Raw genomic sequence first — 18,023 nt, forward strand, 5'->3', positions numbered from 1 at the left:
ACCCCTCCTTGCCACAAGCTTTCATAGAATCGTAGAGTCTTTCATGGTTGAGAACCACATTGTGAGATGCATGCAGCAGTGGTCTAAATATGCAGGTGGTTACAGAGAGACCCCCCCCCCTTTTTGTTGCAAATTTAAGGCAACCAATGCAAGAGACAACAGAAACTGTGTCATACTTCCACGCAGAGCACAATTGAGGAAAAGGCCCAACCAAATGAATACCCGGTCCAATCAAGTGAATAAAGGATGACGTCAGAGTAGATGTGATGTCCCCCACTGGGGATTAATTGTCATAGCATGCGGACTAGTGTATTCTCCATTGTAGTCCTCGACCCTCTTTGCTTTTGTCCACATGGGTCCCTAGCATAGCCTTTCCAGTGTTCAAAAGAGAACCCCCCTCCCGCTTTCACCAGTGGCAAAGCTGGTAGGATCCAACCCCTCGTAGTGAGTCGGCCTCTTCTGATCTATGTTAAACCTGAGTTTTAAGACAGTAAGATTCACTAATGAATTCCAATTTGGCATTTTCACACTGCAGTCTCCCTTTGAAACTCTGTTGTGCTGTTGTCAAAGATTTTTGTGACGTGAACATCTGCTGCAGACAGACCTGGAGCATCTCATTCTGTCTGCCTTCATGGAATGCAGTAACAGTTAAATTAATTGTTACTGGCCCCTAACAAGTGAAGCTCTGTGCGAAGTCTTTTTTTTTTTTTTTTTTTTTTACCATACCTTGATTTAAAATTGGCAGGGCCTCTTAGGAGCCAGATAAAGCCGCTTCGCATTGCAGCATCTGTGGCATGGGCCAAAAAAGAAAGGGAAAGTACCAGTATTCTTCCCAGTGCGTAGCACAGGCCACCTGTTCTCATCTGTTGAAAACACTTCCATACCAAGACAATCTCCTTTACCTTAAAAAAAGCTATCATATCAGGAAGAGAACATTTTGTTTTCTACATGCAGGGACATTTGGGGCTGTGCTTGCAGTTTGATCTGGTTACGGACTGAAGAACCAGGTTTCCCACATCAGCTAGGCCTAAGGGTGGAAGAAAAGCAAACCAGGGATCTTGGTCTGTTTGGTAACGTTATGGCGCATGTCTGTCTGCCAGAGTATGACTTAGAACCTTGTGATGAGCCGGAGGTCCCAGCCTACAGCATCCGGAAGGGCCTCCAGTTTGGCGTGGGGGACGTCCTGACCTTCTCCTGCTTCCCTGGGTACCGGCTAGAGGGCGTCTCGCGTATTACCTGCCTGGGCGGCCGACGGCGTGTGTGGAGTTCCCCTCTGCCAAGGTGTGTTGGTAGGTGGTCACGTGCTTTAATTTTGCTTGGGTGATCTACTGTATGTTCAATGGGCAAAATGGCTGACCCTGTGCGGGGTTGTGGGGGTTTTGTTGTTGCCCTCAAATGAGGTGCGTTGTGTCGTGTTGAGGTGATGCAGCGCAGGGAGGAAAGTGGGATTGAAATGAAATTTAGAAGGCCCTGGCTTTCTTGTATTCAATGTTTCACCTGCTCTTACTAAGCTGTTCTCCTAGCAGGGGTGGCTCAACTAGATGATACGTTTTCCCAAGCTGAAACTTCTGCGGGCATGCCCCATCTGCCCGGCTGTGGAGCTCCACGTGGTGAGGTCCTTCTTCCCCACTGCACTTGTGATCTGAATCTAGCCCCATTAAGTGTGACGAGTTGGTTCAGGGACCCCCCCAGTCCAACTCGTGTCACACATACCATCTAGTTGAGCCAAGTAAGTGGGAGGGGCAGGCGTGATGACAGGAGACAGTGGTGCCAGGTGAGATTTCACAGCTAAGCCTGAACATTTTTTTGGAAGTTTGGGGTGTGTACATAAAAACTTCGGGAAAGGCAAGTATGTAACTTGGTTATTACAAGACTCCCCCCCCCCCCACTTGAGCTTCAGTGCCTTCACTTCAGGGTTCCCTGGACACTTTCAGGAGGGGCTGTGGCTCAATGGTAGAGTAACTGCTTGGCATGCAGAAGGTCCCAGGTTCAATCCCCGGCATCTCCAGGTAGAAGGTGCAGGCAGTAAGTGACGTAAGTCACAGCGAGGCGTTTTATGCACAGGTTGTTTCAGTGGCAGTCACCCCTCCGCCGACTACTTCAGGGCTTCATTTTCATTATGCACATCTTTCCTGCCAGCATGGTATAGTGGTTAAGAGTGGTGGTTTGGAGTGGTGGACTCTGATCTGGAGAACTGGGTTTGATTCCCCACTCCTCCACATGAGTGGTGGAGGCTAATCTGTTGAACTGGATTTGTTTCCCCACTCCTACACACGAAGCCAGCTGGGTGACCTTGGGGCAGTCACACTCTCTCAGCCTCACCCACCTCACAGGGAGTCTGTTGTGGGGAAGGGAAGAGAAGGTGATTGTAAGCCGGTTTGAGTCTCCCTTAAGTGGTAGAGAAAGTCGGCATATAAAAACCAACTCTTCTTCTTCCTGACCTTTAGAAGTCACTTTGCTTTCTCCCCACATTTCCCCTGCATTTTCTGGATGCCGAACAGCCGAATTCAGTATACGGAAGCGTCATGTGTTCACTTTCCTGCCTTCTCTGTTTCATTTTGAGAGACAAAAACTGATATTGGCAATAAGCCCTCCTAGAAGATGAGCAGCTCTGAAAAGGACCTTTTCCTTGGGATAAATTTCTTTAATTTGACCCTGAGGTCTGGAAGGCTGGGGCTACTTTAAGGGCCAGTTACCCCACCTTTTGCCATAGAGCAAGGGCACATGACTGGATGGTAGGGTTGCCAGCTCAGGGCTGGGAAATGGCTGGAGAGCAGTTGTAATAGCAGGAGATCTCCAACTAGTACCTGGAGGTTGGCAACCCTACTGGATGGATATTTCAGTCCAAGTGATGACCCCAAACAATAATCTGGGTCACAAATGGATCAGACGACAAGGTCTTGGACTGACTATAGGTTTCTTGGGGGCAGCCAATGTTCAGGACAGACAAAAAGAAATTCTGCTTCACTCAATAAGTAATTAAACTTTGGAATTCACTGCCAGTGGGCATAGTGATGGTCACTAGCATAGCTGGCTTTAAAAAGAGACAAAGGGACCCTCCATAGTCAGCAGTAGCAAACCACCGGAGGGGCCGTGGCTGAGTGGTAGAGCATCAGCTTGGCATGCAGAGAGTCCCAGGTTCAATCCCTGGCATCTCCAGCTAAAGGGACTAGGCAAGTAGGTGATGTGAAAGACCTCTGCCTGAGACCCTGGAGAGACGCTGCTGGTCTGAGTAGACAATACTGACTTTGATGGACCGAGGGCCTGATTCAGTATAAGGCAGCTCTTTATGTGTTCATGTGCACTGAATACCAGTGCTGGAAGGCAGCACTGGGGAAGGCCTTGGCCTGTATGTCCTGTTGGTTGGCCCTCCACCACAAAATGGTTGGTTGCTGTGAGAGACACGATGCTGGATTAGGTGGACCACTGGTCTGATACAGCACCCTCTACTTGTGTTCTTGTGTTGACTGTAGCCAGTGGAAGTGTTGGAATTCTTGGAGCACCTCAGAGTCCTAATCATCCTGCCGTGCTGCTTTTCTACAATTCATTGAATTTTGGCACACACTGCATGTTGGGGAGGGGCTATGGCTCAGTGGTAGAGCATCTGCTTGGCATGCAGAAGGTCCCAGGTTCAATCCCCGGCATCTCCAGTTGAAGGGACTAGGCGAGTAGGTGATGTGAAAGGCCTCTGCCTGAGACCCTGGAGAGCCGCTGCCGGTCTGAGTAGACAATACTGACTTTGATGGACCAAGGGTCTGATTCAGTAGAAGGCAGCTTCATGTGTTCATGCGGATTCAAGACTCTGTGTGTATGTACGCACGTGCACATCTGTCCAATGTTTCTTCATATCCAAACACAGATTACAGGATAAAACCAAGATGTGTGCTCATGCTGTACGCTGTACCAAGTGCACATGCTATGTACCAAGTGCGCATCCTGTAGATGTTAAAATCCAACTGCTCTGTTTCTCTCCGTAGCGGAATGTGGCTCTTCCGTAACTGGCACTCAAGGTGTCCTGTTGTCCCCAAACTACCCCCTCAACTACAACAACAACCATGAATGTATCTACTCCATCCAGACGCAGCCAGGAAAAGGAATCCAGCTGAAAGCCCGCTCTTTCAACCTGGAGGCCAAGGACATCCTCAAGGTAATAATAACTGCTCATCTGGTGAGAGATTTACAGACAGGTTAAACTAACAGCCTGATGGAAAAATCATCTCAAATCCAATTTGTTTAATCCCAAGTGGAGTTTGCAGCCTCACCAAGTGGAAAGTCACAGTCAGGGTGAGGTTCATTGGTTGCAAATAGATTTGCTCAGTGCTGGTGGTGCAGATATTCTTAAAACAGTGCCAAAGGAAACACTCTCACAAAGCATCTCTATAGATACATATTGATTTAATTAAATAGTTGGGGGGGGGGAATAGTGGCTTGCATCCTACTATCCCGCTCAGCAGAGTTTGAATATTTCCTCTGCCCTAAAGAGCCTCCTGCCCTAACCTGGGCAGGTCTTGTCCGGTCTCGGAAGCTAAGCTGGGTCGGCCCTGGTCAGTATTTGGATGGGAGGCCGCTGGGTCCAGGAGGCAGGCAATGACAAACCTCCTCTGCTCATCTCTTGCCTTGAAAACCCTACAGGGTAGCCCTAGGTCAGCTGCGACTTGATGGCACTTTCCACCACCCAACGGCCTCCCTCTTCCAGCTTCAGTGGCTCTTCTAGTCAGAAGGAAGGTTCCTTAGGCTGGAGGAAAGCTCCCGACTTTGCTGAGCATAATAATAGGATATAAGACATATCAGAGTAGCCACCTTTTAGGACAGCATTCCCACTTTTTCAGGCATGATTTAATGTTCATGGCTGTTGATTTAGTTTCTGTGTCACAAATGGTGTTGGTCTCTAGAGCCGTTTCTTCTCTTCTTGGAGACCATCCTGGGCCATTCTACTGTAGGGGGAATACCTGTAGCCACAACTTGGAACATGGGATTCCAGAATTTTTTTAAAAAAATTATACTGAATCTGCCCATCTTTCTCCTAATCAGTGTCTTCCCCCCGCCTTTCTGGGCCTTTTAAAATAAATATTTAGGGGGACAAGAGGCTGTGCCAGTGATAACAACCCACCGTAAGTCAGGGACAACGCAGTTGCGAATTACAATCCATCAGATGAAAAACCAGGGATCTAACCTAATGTGAAGATCCCCATAGCAATATCTGGGGACTGCAGGACCACTCCAGTCAACATTCATCCGTTTTGTTTTGGCTTTTTGTTTTGTTTGGAATTTTATGGACGTGATAAGCTTTTGAGTAACACAGAATTCTCTGTCATCAAAAATGATAAGCAAGCCCCCTGCAGGAGTATGGTCGGAGCAAGATCCTCACCTGGGGATACCAATGTGACTAGCAAAATGTCTGTAATTTCAGTGGGAGGGGTAGGGTTGTAAAGAGAGGGCTTGAAAATTGCAAAGACCCCTGTTTCATTCTGCACACCAAGATATGCCTAAGCATTAGGGTTCCCAGGTCCCTCTTCGCAACCGGTGGGAGATTTTGGGGGCGGAGCCTGAAGAGGGCGGGGTTTGGGGAGGGGAGGGTCTTCAATGCCATAGAGTTCAATTGCCAAAGTGGCCGTTTTTCTCCAGGTGAACTGATCTCTATTGGCTGGAGATCAGTTGAATTAGCAGGAGATCTCCTGCTACTACTTGGCAGTTGGCAACCCTACTACGCATACATTGGTCACATACATACACATACACAAACCTTTATTGGCATAATTACAAAGCTTTTAACATAATTCTAAACAAAATACAGATAGAGCACCCTACAAATTGGAAGAATTTAGTAAAGTTTGATATGAGTTATGGTATTACAAAATATACTAATTAACAGCAGTTTTAATCTTAAGCACTTCTACAAGAAGTGTTATTTCAGGAGTCAAATCATTCAAAAGAAATTGACATTTTAGTTCATTGTTCAAAAATATTTTGGTGGCTAATAGGGTAGATAACAATCTACCCTATAACAATAGGGTAGATAACTGGTCAGTAGGGATAGGCCAGCTAGGCTTGCCAGGCCCTCACTGGGGTCAGGGGATCCCCTGCTGTGGGGCCTCTAACCCTGGCACCAGTCAGTTGGCCTGCAGGGGACTTACGAGCTGCAAAAGGAGGCCTAGGCCTGCTTTGACAACAACATAGCAACATCACTTCCAGTGTACTCCAGAAGTGACGTCATTGCAGTGCAGTGACGTTCTGATATTTGGGCAAAATTCTATGGTAAAAACGACTTCTATCATAGAGTTTTTGCCCAAATACCAGAGTGTCCCCACATCACTGGCAATGTGATAATGTCACTTCCTGTGTGCAGCAGAAGTGACATCACTGCATTACCCCTGATGGCAGCCTAGGCCTCTGTTTGCTCCTAGTGAAGTACCCCGTTATCTTATAGCATTCAATAAAAGATAACAAGGAGGAGGTTAAGAGTAACAGATCTTTTATTTAGCCAAATAAGCAGAGCTGGGTGGGCTGCCCACAAGTCAAAACGCAGGGTAACCCACAAGAGAACAAAGCAAAGGATTGATCCTTTATACCTTAGGATCAGGGGAAGGCACTTGCCTTACAAGGAAATATTTCGTATTACAAAAGAACCAATACACATTAGGTCTCTACTACTCGTTAATTAGCATAGCCTATTAGCGTAGTCTGAAGGCGTAACACAGGAGTGTCTGATCTCTAACCAGGAACTGAAACTAAATTCCTAAGGATAGATAACGGATCCTGCAGGTGCTCTAAATCAAGCACGCCCTCTTATTAGTGTGAGAGGCTGTACCAGGCAAGCAAGTGTAAGCTGTTGGCATCTTATAGTTGTAGATGCCAACGTTCCCAAACATCTACATGTGTATATATGTGTGCATATAGTATAGTTTTATACTAGCCCTTATATATTTGGGCACTACATTTCCCCCTTTTTCTTTTACCTTTGAATTCTTTCAAAGTAATAGCAAAAATAAAAATGAGTTCATGTGTCTAAAAGTTGAATGAGTTCTTTGTTGAATAACCCTACTTTTCCTGCCATCCCGGGAGAGGGCTTATTAATGGGCATGGCAATCATGTGTGACCCTTCAAGAGCAGAGTGAATGAGTTGCATTAAACAAGGGATACAGCAGGGCAAGAAGATTATCCCAGCAAAGGCACAAGCGAGGAAGAATAACATTTTCTTCCACCAAGCCCCTCCCAAGAGATTTTCCCACCAGGATGAGTCCCAGGCACTTTTCCAGGATTGGACAGGGACATGAGCGACTTTGTGGATATTTGAAGCAATGTTAAGGATTGCTTCCCCGCTGTCATCTATTTGGAGGCAGCAGTTTGTGAAATTAAATTTACCACAGACGCCTCCTTCTTCTGCCAGCAAATAATCCAAGGAAAGGTGATTCCGATAAATAGTGGCTTGCATTTGAGTTTGCTGATGAGCGAGCAACTCAAGGGCAATAGCGGTCTGGTTGGTGATAATTTCTAGAACGGCTTGAAGACGAATAATACGGTTGAGCATATAGATAGGGGCCCTGTAGCCGTACGTGCCATCATTTGCCCAGGAGGCGGGGTCATAATATTCAATAATACTCTGAGGGGGCCATTCATCACCCCACGGAGACCCACCTATGTTAATAGACCTTTTGTCCCGTTTGAGATCATCATATACAGGGATTCCCAGTGAATTTCCATCAGTAGGGGGCAATAAAAAGAAACGAGGGCTGATAGTGCCAAACGCACAGGTGCCAGCCCAATCTTGTTGTAGTTGGGAATAGGCAGAGTTGCCACACAACCAAAAGAAGCCATCAGGGGCAACCCAGGAGAGGGAGAGATTGAAGGGCCATCCCCAAAGCGGCCATAGAAAGGAGAATGCCTGAAAAGGGTTGCTCCCTAAACAATTAAACACCCGAGAATTGTTAACAGGAAAACATTTTTCACCACTCTTCGTTGCTGAGAAAAAGATCTTTGGCTTTTGGGGCCACTAGGAAGAGTGGCTGTCATTTGCTATGAGGGTAGAAGTACAAAGAGTGTCTCCCATAGGATGAGTGAACTTAACAGATTTACGTCGGGACACACACACACTTCCAATGACAGAAGCACGCAGCATCCAAAGCTGGGGTCTGGCTGCGGGGTGAAAGGAGAGGGAGTGATTCCATTCGGCCAGGGAAGCTGAGGAAACTTCAGTAGTGTCCCATGGCCACTCTTCGCTCATAAGCATCCCCCCCACACACAGACCCAGCAATTAGTCACATTTAAAACTGAGGCAATTCTTTCTCCCAAGTCAACACACAAATTCCGGGCAGGGTCAGGGAGGCGGACTGCCTTTTCGAGCTCCCGATATAAAGAGGGATAAACCAGTGGACCCTTTGGAGTGGGAATGACTTCAGGATGGGGAGGGGGCAGCAAGACTTTTGCAAAAGCTTTAGGGGTCAGGAGAGGAAGGTTTGCCTTATTACCTTTTGCGTCTTGCTGAATTATTTGGGAGGCACAGACCCAAGCAGTCCGGGGGCAAGAAACTCCACCCCACCGCCCAGTAGAATGGCCAAGGTTTGGAGCCAGTATATAATTTTTTCCCACCTCCGTACAAGTTTTAATGGGGGCTTGGAGGCAAGTAGTGTTAACCCTGGGGAAAAAACGAAAAGCTTTATATGAATAGCCACCTTGCTTTATAAACTCATGGCACTGATGACAGGTTGAAGGTATGCTATGGATACAGGCAAAAGACAGTGCCTGGAGGCTTTAAGGAATTATAAGTTGGGGAGATAGTGGACCTCCCAGGGCATTCAAAATTCTCATGGTGAGTTATAGCGCATTCAGAACACTGACCAGTAAAAGAACAGACACCACACGGGCGCTTTTTCTGAAAACAAAAAAAAATTAAAACTAAAGAACATCCAATCAAAAATCCCACCAGTTCATAAATCCAGTTCATTTGAGAGAGTCCTGGAGCCTCCGGCCAATCTTCAGACGTAGGGGACTGAGCTGTTCAGCTTGCCAGTTGCTGTCAGGATCAGGAACAGATTTCACCCGGGAACAATTAATCCAAGACTTGATCCTTTCCACCTTAACCGCCGTCGAGGTAGTCAGGAGGACCTGTTTCGGGGTTGACCACCTGGGCTGCTCTGGAGTCGGGCAAAGTTCTTTGATCAGCACCCACGATCCAACAGCTGCACACGGGGGGCGATCAGGTTGCAGAGGGAGGGCATCAGAAACCTGTTTATGAATAGAAGACAAAACCTGGGACAGCTTTTGCAGATATAAAGTCAAATTACATTCCCCCTCATATGTCTCTTGACACACAGAAGCGGCGAAGGGTCTGCCATATAGGATTTCGAAAGGGGATAACCCTAGTGTGGACCCTGGGGCACTCCGAGTGCATGTCAGGGCAAGAGACAGGACCTTAGTCCAGGGGAGAGAAGTTTCATGGCAAAGGCAAGAAATGTGCGTTTTCAGAGTATGATTCATACGATTCATAACCTTGCCCGATGCGTGCGGGCGATAGCCACAGTGTAAAGACCATTTAATGCCCAAAAAGGAGCTGACCGCTTGCGTGACAGCTGATAGAAAATGGCAGCCATTGTTGCTTTCTAACCCCCTAGGGAGACTAGGCACAATAACGTCCACCAGGGCGGCAACAACTTCCTTCGCTTGTTGACTGGTGATGGGGATCGCTTCCGGCCATCCAGAGAAAAGATCTACAAACACTAAGAGATGTTTCTTTCTGCCACGCTGGGGCATCTCTGCAAAATCGACTTGCCAGGCTTCTCCTGGGTACTTAGCTGTTCTGAGCCTTGTTGGGGGTCCCCGGGGAATGGGAGGTTTTGGATTAGTTCGCAAACATTTTGGGCAGTTGGCAACCACTCGCTGTGCCATGGCTCGGAATCCTTGGTTGCAGCAGCGGGATTGAAGCCAGGCTGTCAGGGCTTTTATTCCCATGTGACTTGCCTTGTGTGCTCTCTGAACAACGGTAAAGAGACCTTCAGATGGTAGCTGGACGCGATCTCCCACAGCCCACCATCCCTTCACCCATCTTCCCCCACCCTTTTCTAATGCATCCTGACTGCTGTATAGGATCGGGTGGTCTTCGCACGGGTCGACAAAAATGAGCGGGCAGAGAGGGTCAGGAGGGGGGAGAAAGGCCAATAATCAGCAGCAAGATTCCCCTGGGACACTTCAGAGCTGTCAGCCTGGTGGCCAGGGCAGTGTATGACAACAAGGGAGGAGGGCCGCCAAAGGACATCCATAAGTTCCTCAAGCAGGGACTTCATTTTCAGGGGCTTTCCATCAGAGCCATGGAAGCCTCTCTCGCGCCAAAGGGCGGCGTGGGAATGGGCTGCTAGGAAGGCATACCGACTGTCCAGATAGATGGTTACTGACTTTTCCTGCGCTAGCCGGCAAGCTTGAATGAGGGCAAGCAATTCAGCAGCTTGGGCTGAACATTGCGGGGGCAGGGCAGACAGGAAAAGTGGTTGAAAGGAAGCATCTACAATTGCAAAGCCAGTGTGGCGTGTCCCGTTTAAGACGAAGGAGGAGCCATCAGTCCATAAGACAAGGTCGCTGTGTGGGAGAGGGTCACAGTGGAGTTCTTGGCGCCCCTCCCCAAGTAGCCTGTAAAATGTCCATGCAATCATGGGGGGGTTCAGGAACAGGAGCGGTCGGATCGAAGGCACTGGAAAGAGGGTGGCTGGGTTCAAGCGCTCAGAGCGGGTAAAGGAAACACCTTCTTGTTCAAGAAGAAGAGCCATGTATTTGGTGACACGGTTAGATGTAGCCCAAAGTGGGGCTTTTTGATCCAGGAGGGTTCGCACTGAGTGGGGGCAATGGACTTCTAAAGACCCACCCAAGGTGATTTTCTGAGCCTCTTCGACCAAAAGGGCAGTCGCAGTTACTGCACGCACACACACGGGCCAACCTTGGGCAACCGGATCAAGACGCTTGGAGAGGGATGCGACTGGGAGAGGGATGGACGCGAGGCATTGGGCAAGAAGTCCCACATCCTGCACTTTCAGTAACAAACAGGAGAAATGGTCTTTGAGGATCAGGGAGAGCCATTGCAATGGCTCGAAGAAGAGCTGAGCGAAGAGAATCCCAAGCTTCATGGTGAACTTGTGTCCATTCCCATGCTTGGTCAAGTTTTATGAGATTATAGAGGGGCTGTGCCAAGACTGAGAAGTTGGGGATCTATAAGTGTGCATAGCCTACTACACCCAAGAAAGATCTGACTTCTTTCACATTCTGGGGCTCGGGCAGATTGAGGACAGCCTGGACACGGGATGTGTGGAGGCGGCGGGTGCCTTCACGCAGGACATAGCCAAGATAGATGACTTCAGGGGAGAGCATTGCCGTACCAGGCAAGCAAGTGTAAGCTGTTGGCATCTTATAGTTGTGGATGCCAACTTTCCCAAACATCTACATTTTTATATATGTGTGCATATAGTATTGTTTTATACTATCTCTTATATATTTGGGCACTACACTAGTAAGTTCCCCCTCACCACCCACTGGTTGCCAGGGGGTACCTGGCAATCCTAAGGCCAGCAATTGCCCTGTTGTTCCCAAATGCCTTGCATAACTATTTCCACAGGAGCAAATGGACAAGCATTCACCTATGGGTGAAAGTAAAGGTGGTAAGTTTGTTCCTTGATCCCAGTGACAAGCCAGCCAATGAGAATCAAGGCTGTTCCTATCTGAATAGACCTAGACACCAATGGGCTGCTTGACCGTTTAACGTGGTGAGTGGAGCCCATTGGGGCCGTCAGCTGTGACAGGGCCAAGGGACCAGCAGACAACTCCTGTGGGGAAAAAGCAAAGCTGTGTTTGGAGATACCCCTGACTAGCTTGGTCTCATCAGAGCATGGAAGCTAAGCAGGGTCTGCCATGGTTAGTATTTCGATGGGAGACCACCAAGGAAGTCCAGGGTTACTGTGCAGAGGAAGGCCCTGGCAAACCACCTCTGCTCCTCTTTTGCCTTGAAAGCCCCATGGTCCGGAGGTTGCCATAAGGGAGTTGCCACTTGGCAGCACATAATTATTATTAATTACTTGGGGGAAACAGTCCAGCCTCTCTGACAGTGTATGTATAAGGGTAGGGTTGCCAGGTCCCTCTTTGCCACCGGCGGCAGGCTTTTGGGGCGGAGCCTGAGGAGGGTGGGGTTTGGGGAGGGGAGGGGATTCAAGGCCATAGAGTCCAATTGCCAAAGCGGCCATTTTCTCCAGGGGAACTGATCTCTGTCAGCTGGAGATCGGTTGTAATAGCAGGAGATCTCCAGCTAGTCCCTGGAGGTTGGCAACCCCTATATAAGGACCATCAGTAGCATAAGCAAGGAAGACACAGAAAGAGACAAAACTCATCTGTTCCCATTGGCCAGAAGGAGGTACCTTGGAAGGACCTTCTTGGCCTAAGGCAAGAAGAGGGGGGCATCCACACATACATTTCTTCCCTCTTTTCCAGATCTACGATGGCAACAACAACTCTGCCCGCTTGCTGGGCTCCTTCACCCGCGGGGAGCTGTTGGGCCTCAGCATCAACAGCACTTCCAGCACCATGTGGCTCGAATTCATCTCGGATGGCAACAGCACCAGTCAAGGCTTCGAACTGCAGTTTTCTAGTAAGTTCCAAGACTGGCTTTGTTCAGACACGAGTAGAAGAGCCGGGCTGTTCTTGCAACCTCCCTCTTCCTTCCCCCCCTTTTTCCTCCTGCATGGAGTTGTGCTCCAAGATTCACTAATCTCAAAATGAAAGCTGTGCGATGCCTTTTTTTTTTTTTTTAAGGCAAATCAAAATGACACAAAAGAAGGGTTGAGTTCTCTTCTGGAGAATAACTGAGGCCGCACCCTACTCACCTTTGTCTTAAGGTTGCCAACCTCCAGGTACTAGCTGGAGATTCCCTGCTATTACAGCTGATCTCCAGTCAATAGAGATCAGTTCACCTGGAGAAAATGGCCGCTTTGGCAATTGGACTCTATGGCATGGAAGTCCCTCCCCAAACCCCGCCCTCCTCAGGCTCCGCCCCAAAAACCTCCCGCCGGTAGTGAAGAGGGACCTGGCAACCCTACTTTGTCTCCAAGCCCCTTTTTCCCCTGCCAGTTTGGCTGAGCGGGGCCTCCTTGGCCTCAGACTAGTCAGAGGGGGAGTCAGAATTGCCTTCCCCCTCTGTAGCCGCCAGGGTTGCTTGTCAGTCCCTCACAACCGCTGGCAGGCAACTCGACCTCGGAACCCACCAGCTTATATGCCCCTGGCTGGAGGGTGATGGTGGCATGGGCAGCTGTGGCAAGGGCGTCCACTCCGCCTTTCTTCTTCTGCCGCTGTCCTTCCCCCAGGGTTCTCGTTGCTCCTGGGGGAGCTGTGAACCGGCGCGCCACCTGCCCAGGTGAGTAGGGGTGGTGGTAGTGACTCCCGGGCAGCGGATTGATGCTCCGCCATCCCAGGACAATAATAAAAGGTGTTACGACGAGACTTGTAGTTTCAGCATTTTCCTTTGGGCCCACATGGTACCTGGAAGCTGTCTCAGCTTTGGGAATCACTAAACAAGGAAGTCTTCAATCTCAGTGCAACATGTGAAGGGATGAGGAGAGGGAACAGAAGCATTTTAGTTTCATTCACTTTGTGAACCAAGTTACAGTGTAAGATTCAAGTACCTTAAAGACCAACAAGATTTCCATAGTATAAGCTTTAAAGAGTTAAAGCTCCCTTTGTCTGGTGTCTACTGCAGGCCCACACAGCCACCTGAAGTTATGGTGAGTTTGTGATGTATGGCCATATCCCTAGTGCCTCAAGGAACTTCTCCTTAGCCTATTTGCAACAATGGTGGAATGGCTGAATAGTAAGCGGAAGTCACTTACAGCTTCCATGCGGAAAGAATGGTTGGAGCCAAAATGCACAGACTAACTCGCCAAGTCTTTTTCTTTTTCTTTCTTTCTTTTAAACAATGCTTGATCTCAATTTCTTTTCTTCTTGAGAACTAAGGAAGAGAGTATTCAAGCCGCTTTTCAACTATTAAGTGGATTTCCTTTCATTCATTTCCCTCAGTTCATGTGAATCTACCGTTTGTTAATTGCTTCATTGAAAAATGATCAGTGCATTTATTCTTCTGCAGTTAGCTACATTTACTGCTGTATCTTTTTGTTCCATTTTTCACACTGACCAAAAATCTAGTTATTGTTCTTACGTATAGTTTAACTGATCAATTTCTTAAGACTTCCTTTTCCTTTAAAAAAAAAATGATCCCACAAAATCTTTCATATACCTCCTTCCCTGCCCAGTAGACTTTCAATAAATAAATATTTTAAAAAGAAAAATTCAGAATGTGAGTCAGTATGCCATACTGAGGTCGTTTATGCATGGGAGTTTTACCTGAGGTTCGTTGCTAGCTGGACCCACACTTTCCTGTTAGGAATCTATGCACCAGCAGTCTCCAAGCTCAAATCAAGGCCCCGCCCCTTTAAATGCTGCTTTGTAATTGGCTTACTTGTAGTGCTTACTGTGAGAGAAAATCCCCCCCAAAACACAATTGCCACATTAAAAAGCATTTTAAGGACAACAACATAAAAAATGTTTTGAATTGCAACTCCCAACCAGAAAAAATAATTTAAAAAACACAAACAAAATATAACAGTGGTGAACTTGAGCTTGTTGGAATCCCACCTAGGAACTTGGCGGGCACCGTGGCAAATATTAGGTTGAACCTCGGATATTACAACTTCCCCCTTTGCTTCTGCTTTCCTTTTAGGTTTCGAGCTGATCAAGTGTGAGGATCCTGGCGTCCCCCAGTTTGGGTACAAAGTCCGTGACGAGGGCCATTTTGCAGGGAGTTCAGTCTCTTTCAACTGTGACCTTGGCTACACGCTACGAGGGAGCCGTGCGCTGGTCTGCTTGACCGGGGAACGCCGTGCCTGGGATCAGCCGCTACCCATCTGCGTAGGTATGACTCCTCCCCTTTTGCCTGGTTGCCCCGCTGTGTTATTAACTTCTAGCATGGTCCGAGAAGGATCCCATGCAGAATTCAATTGGTGGACCAGTTGATTTAGACAAGCAAGCTTGTCCTCTGTGAAGGACAAGGTGGTCCTAGAGATAACAGGTCCTGGATGTCGGGAACTTTGCGACTAATTTTCATGTTAGTTTTCCTTGATATCAAATCAGTAGCTACTATATTTACTCAGTGGTAGAGCATCTGCTTGGCATGCAGAAGGTCCCAGGTTCAATTCCCGGCATCTCCAGTTCAAGGGACTAGGCAAGTAAGTGATGTGAAAGACTTCAGCCTGAGACCCTGGAGAGCCGCTGCCAGTCTGAGTAGACAATACTGACTTTGATGGACCAAGGGTCTGATTCAGTATAAGGCAAATGAGCGTGTTAATTTGTTCAATCAGTTAACACCGGGGTTTAGAGCCACACCACCACCACCACCAAGTAGGTGATGAGAAAGACCTCTACCTGAGACCCTGGAGAGCTGCGGCCAGTCTGAGTAGACAGTACTGACTTTGATGGACCAAGGGTCTGATTCAGTATAAGGCAGCTTCAAGTGTTCACGTGCAAATGCAAGACTACTTTTTCCCAAGTATGCCATCAAAAAGAAAAAGAAAGAAGAAGGGGTTGTCTTACATTTGTATACTAGTTACAGACACATCCAATCATAAAAACATTTTTTGTGTAACTTCGAGGAGGGAGTTGTTCTACATTAAGGGGCACATCGCATTTTTTTTTGTCGGGGAGCCTGAGTCTTGAACCAGGAAACCCCTTGAGTGAGACCTGGGCATATCCTAGTGAAGCACTCTCAGAATGTGTGAGCGTGCCTAAGCCTCCGGTTTTTCTTCAGATACCAAAGAGACACTGGTCATTGGTTGGCTGGGAACATGAGGCTTCTGCTATGCTGGCAGCATGAATCTTTGGGATTGGCTTGCTACCTTGGCTGCATGCATGTTCAAGATTAGCTTGCTATCTTGCCATTTTAGCATAACAGGATTTTCTGGTTGCACTTCTGACTCCAGCTTCCCCAGCAGAAAACGCCATCTGGGAGGGGCTCTGCTCAGTGGTAGAGCCTCTGCTTGCCATGCAGAAGGTCCCAGGTTCAATCCCCGGCATCTCCAGTTAAAGGGACTAGGCAGGCAGGTGATGTGAAAGACCTCTGCCTGAGACCCTGGAGAGCCGCTGCCAGTCTGAGTGGATAAAACTGACTTTGATGGACCTTGATGGTCTGATTCAGTATGAGGCAGCTTCATGTGTTCATCTGCACAGAGACACTTCCCCACCCCCCACCCCACTCTGGTGCTGATTCTGAAGGCTGCAACATGTGAGCCAAGCGCAGTCAGATGGGACCTCTGGCTCCAGAAGGGGGAATCAATCAACAGAGCAGGACCGTTCCAGAAGATTTACTTACTCGTGCTCCCCCCAGCCCAGTTTTAACCGCAATAGTAATTTTAATTGCTATTGTTTCCATTTAAGGTTCCTCCGCTGCTCTTTTACAATAACCTTCCGGTTAACTAGACAATCAATAGGAGCATGGGTTGTCTGTCTTTTTTAGTACGCAGGGAAGATACAAATCAAGCCCTCTTTTCCTTGTGCTTGCTTTAAGTGTTTGGCTACAATTGCCCACACGAGATAATCCGTCCTTTGGTTTCCAGCTAAGTGTGCAGAATTTTGACCAGGAGGGGGAATAAGAAAGAAATAGAATATATATATATATATATATATAAACTTAAGTGAAACAGCAACAAGTGAAACAACAACTGAACAAGTGAAACAACAACAGAACAAGCGAAACAACAGCAGAACTAGCGAAACAACAACAGAACACTACCAGTGGTCACATACAGCTGTCAGCTCAAACTGGTTCAACCCATCATTAACAACCTATGCTGGACTTCGATGTTTGTCTCTCAAACCTTTTCTTGCCCGCAGTCAGCTTCCTAGCCTTAAACAACTTTTCACCCACAATAATGCCCTTATCATCACGGATACGGTCTCTGGGAGAAGGGCCAGCAACAAATCAGGATGCAAACGCTATGCAATGCCCTTCCACTCTCTGTGTTGGGCAAACAGGTCAGTCCCTACGAAAAAGAATAAATGGACATAAGAATAAATGAAGAAAAACGAGGGGAATATAACCCAACCTAGAAAACAGAAGTTGGTTGGGTACCCAAGGTTGGGTTGGAAGAAATAAATAAATAAATAAATAATGAAAATATTATAATTTATTACAAGCCCTATGTAAAGTCAGTCAGTCCATCTATTGTTGGGTCTTCCTCTTTTCCTGCTGCCCACAACTTTTCCTAGCATGACTGTCTTTTCTAGTGACTTTAAAACATTAAAATAACACAAATGCCATTGTGCTATTTTAACGTTTTTAAATAATTGTAATCTTTACATAGTACTTCTAATAAATTATATATTTTCATTATTTATGTATGTCTTTCTTCCCACCCAATCTTGGGTACTCAAGATAAGAATAAACAGACATAAATCTGACATTAAAAACCACAATACTCAAAATCCTGTGGGAGAACGAAGAAGAAGAAGAGTTGGTTTTTATATGCCGACTTTCTCTACCATTTAAGGAAGAATCAACCTTCCCCTCCCCACAACAAACACCTTGTGAGGTAGGTGGGGCTGAGAGAGCTCTAAGAAGAGAGCTGTGACTAGCAGAAGGCCACCCAGTTGGCTCCATGTGTAGGAGTGGATAAACCAACCCGGTTCACCAGTTTAGTGACCGCCGCTCATGTGGAGGAGTGGGGAATCAAACCCAGTTCTCGAGATAAGAGACCACCTGCTCCAAACCACTACACCATGCTGGCTCTCAATATTCCATGTCATTCCATTGCTGACCTAAGAGTAGCAGTCTTGAAACAGAGACGTTTCAAGGAGAGATTACAACACAAGATTGCCAAACTGGAGTTAATTCACAGTTTCAGAACAATGAATAGTGACACAGGATTGTTATCTCACCACAGATGCTAATTTTTTGTTCCCAATAATTTCCCCTCTGCTCTGTATCTAGCTGATTACACTGTGCATTGTTCCTC

The 18,023-nt window shown here is 47.4% G+C and overlaps 1 protein-coding gene across 1 annotated transcript in view; it reads left to right on the forward strand.

The window, feature by feature from the left end:
• Nucleotides 1-18,023, forward strand: part of CSMD2 (CUB and Sushi multiple domains 2) — a 690,555-nt gene that overhangs the window by 490,984 nt on the left and 181,548 nt on the right. The window contains exons 21-24 of the mRNA XM_056846155.1: nucleotides 1,101-1,289; nucleotides 3,978-4,147; nucleotides 12,460-12,616; nucleotides 14,738-14,929. Coding sequence (XP_056702133.1) covers nucleotides 1,101-1,289; nucleotides 3,978-4,147; nucleotides 12,460-12,616; nucleotides 14,738-14,929 — 708 coding nt within the window. The remainder of the gene's footprint in view (nucleotides 1-1,100; nucleotides 1,290-3,977; nucleotides 4,148-12,459; nucleotides 12,617-14,737; nucleotides 14,930-18,023) is intronic.

This window comes from Euleptes europaea, chromosome 3, assembly GCF_029931775.1.
Source record: "Euleptes europaea isolate rEulEur1 chromosome 3, rEulEur1.hap1, whole genome shotgun sequence".
NCBI lineage: Eukaryota > Metazoa > Chordata > Lepidosauria > Squamata > Sphaerodactylidae > Euleptes > Euleptes europaea.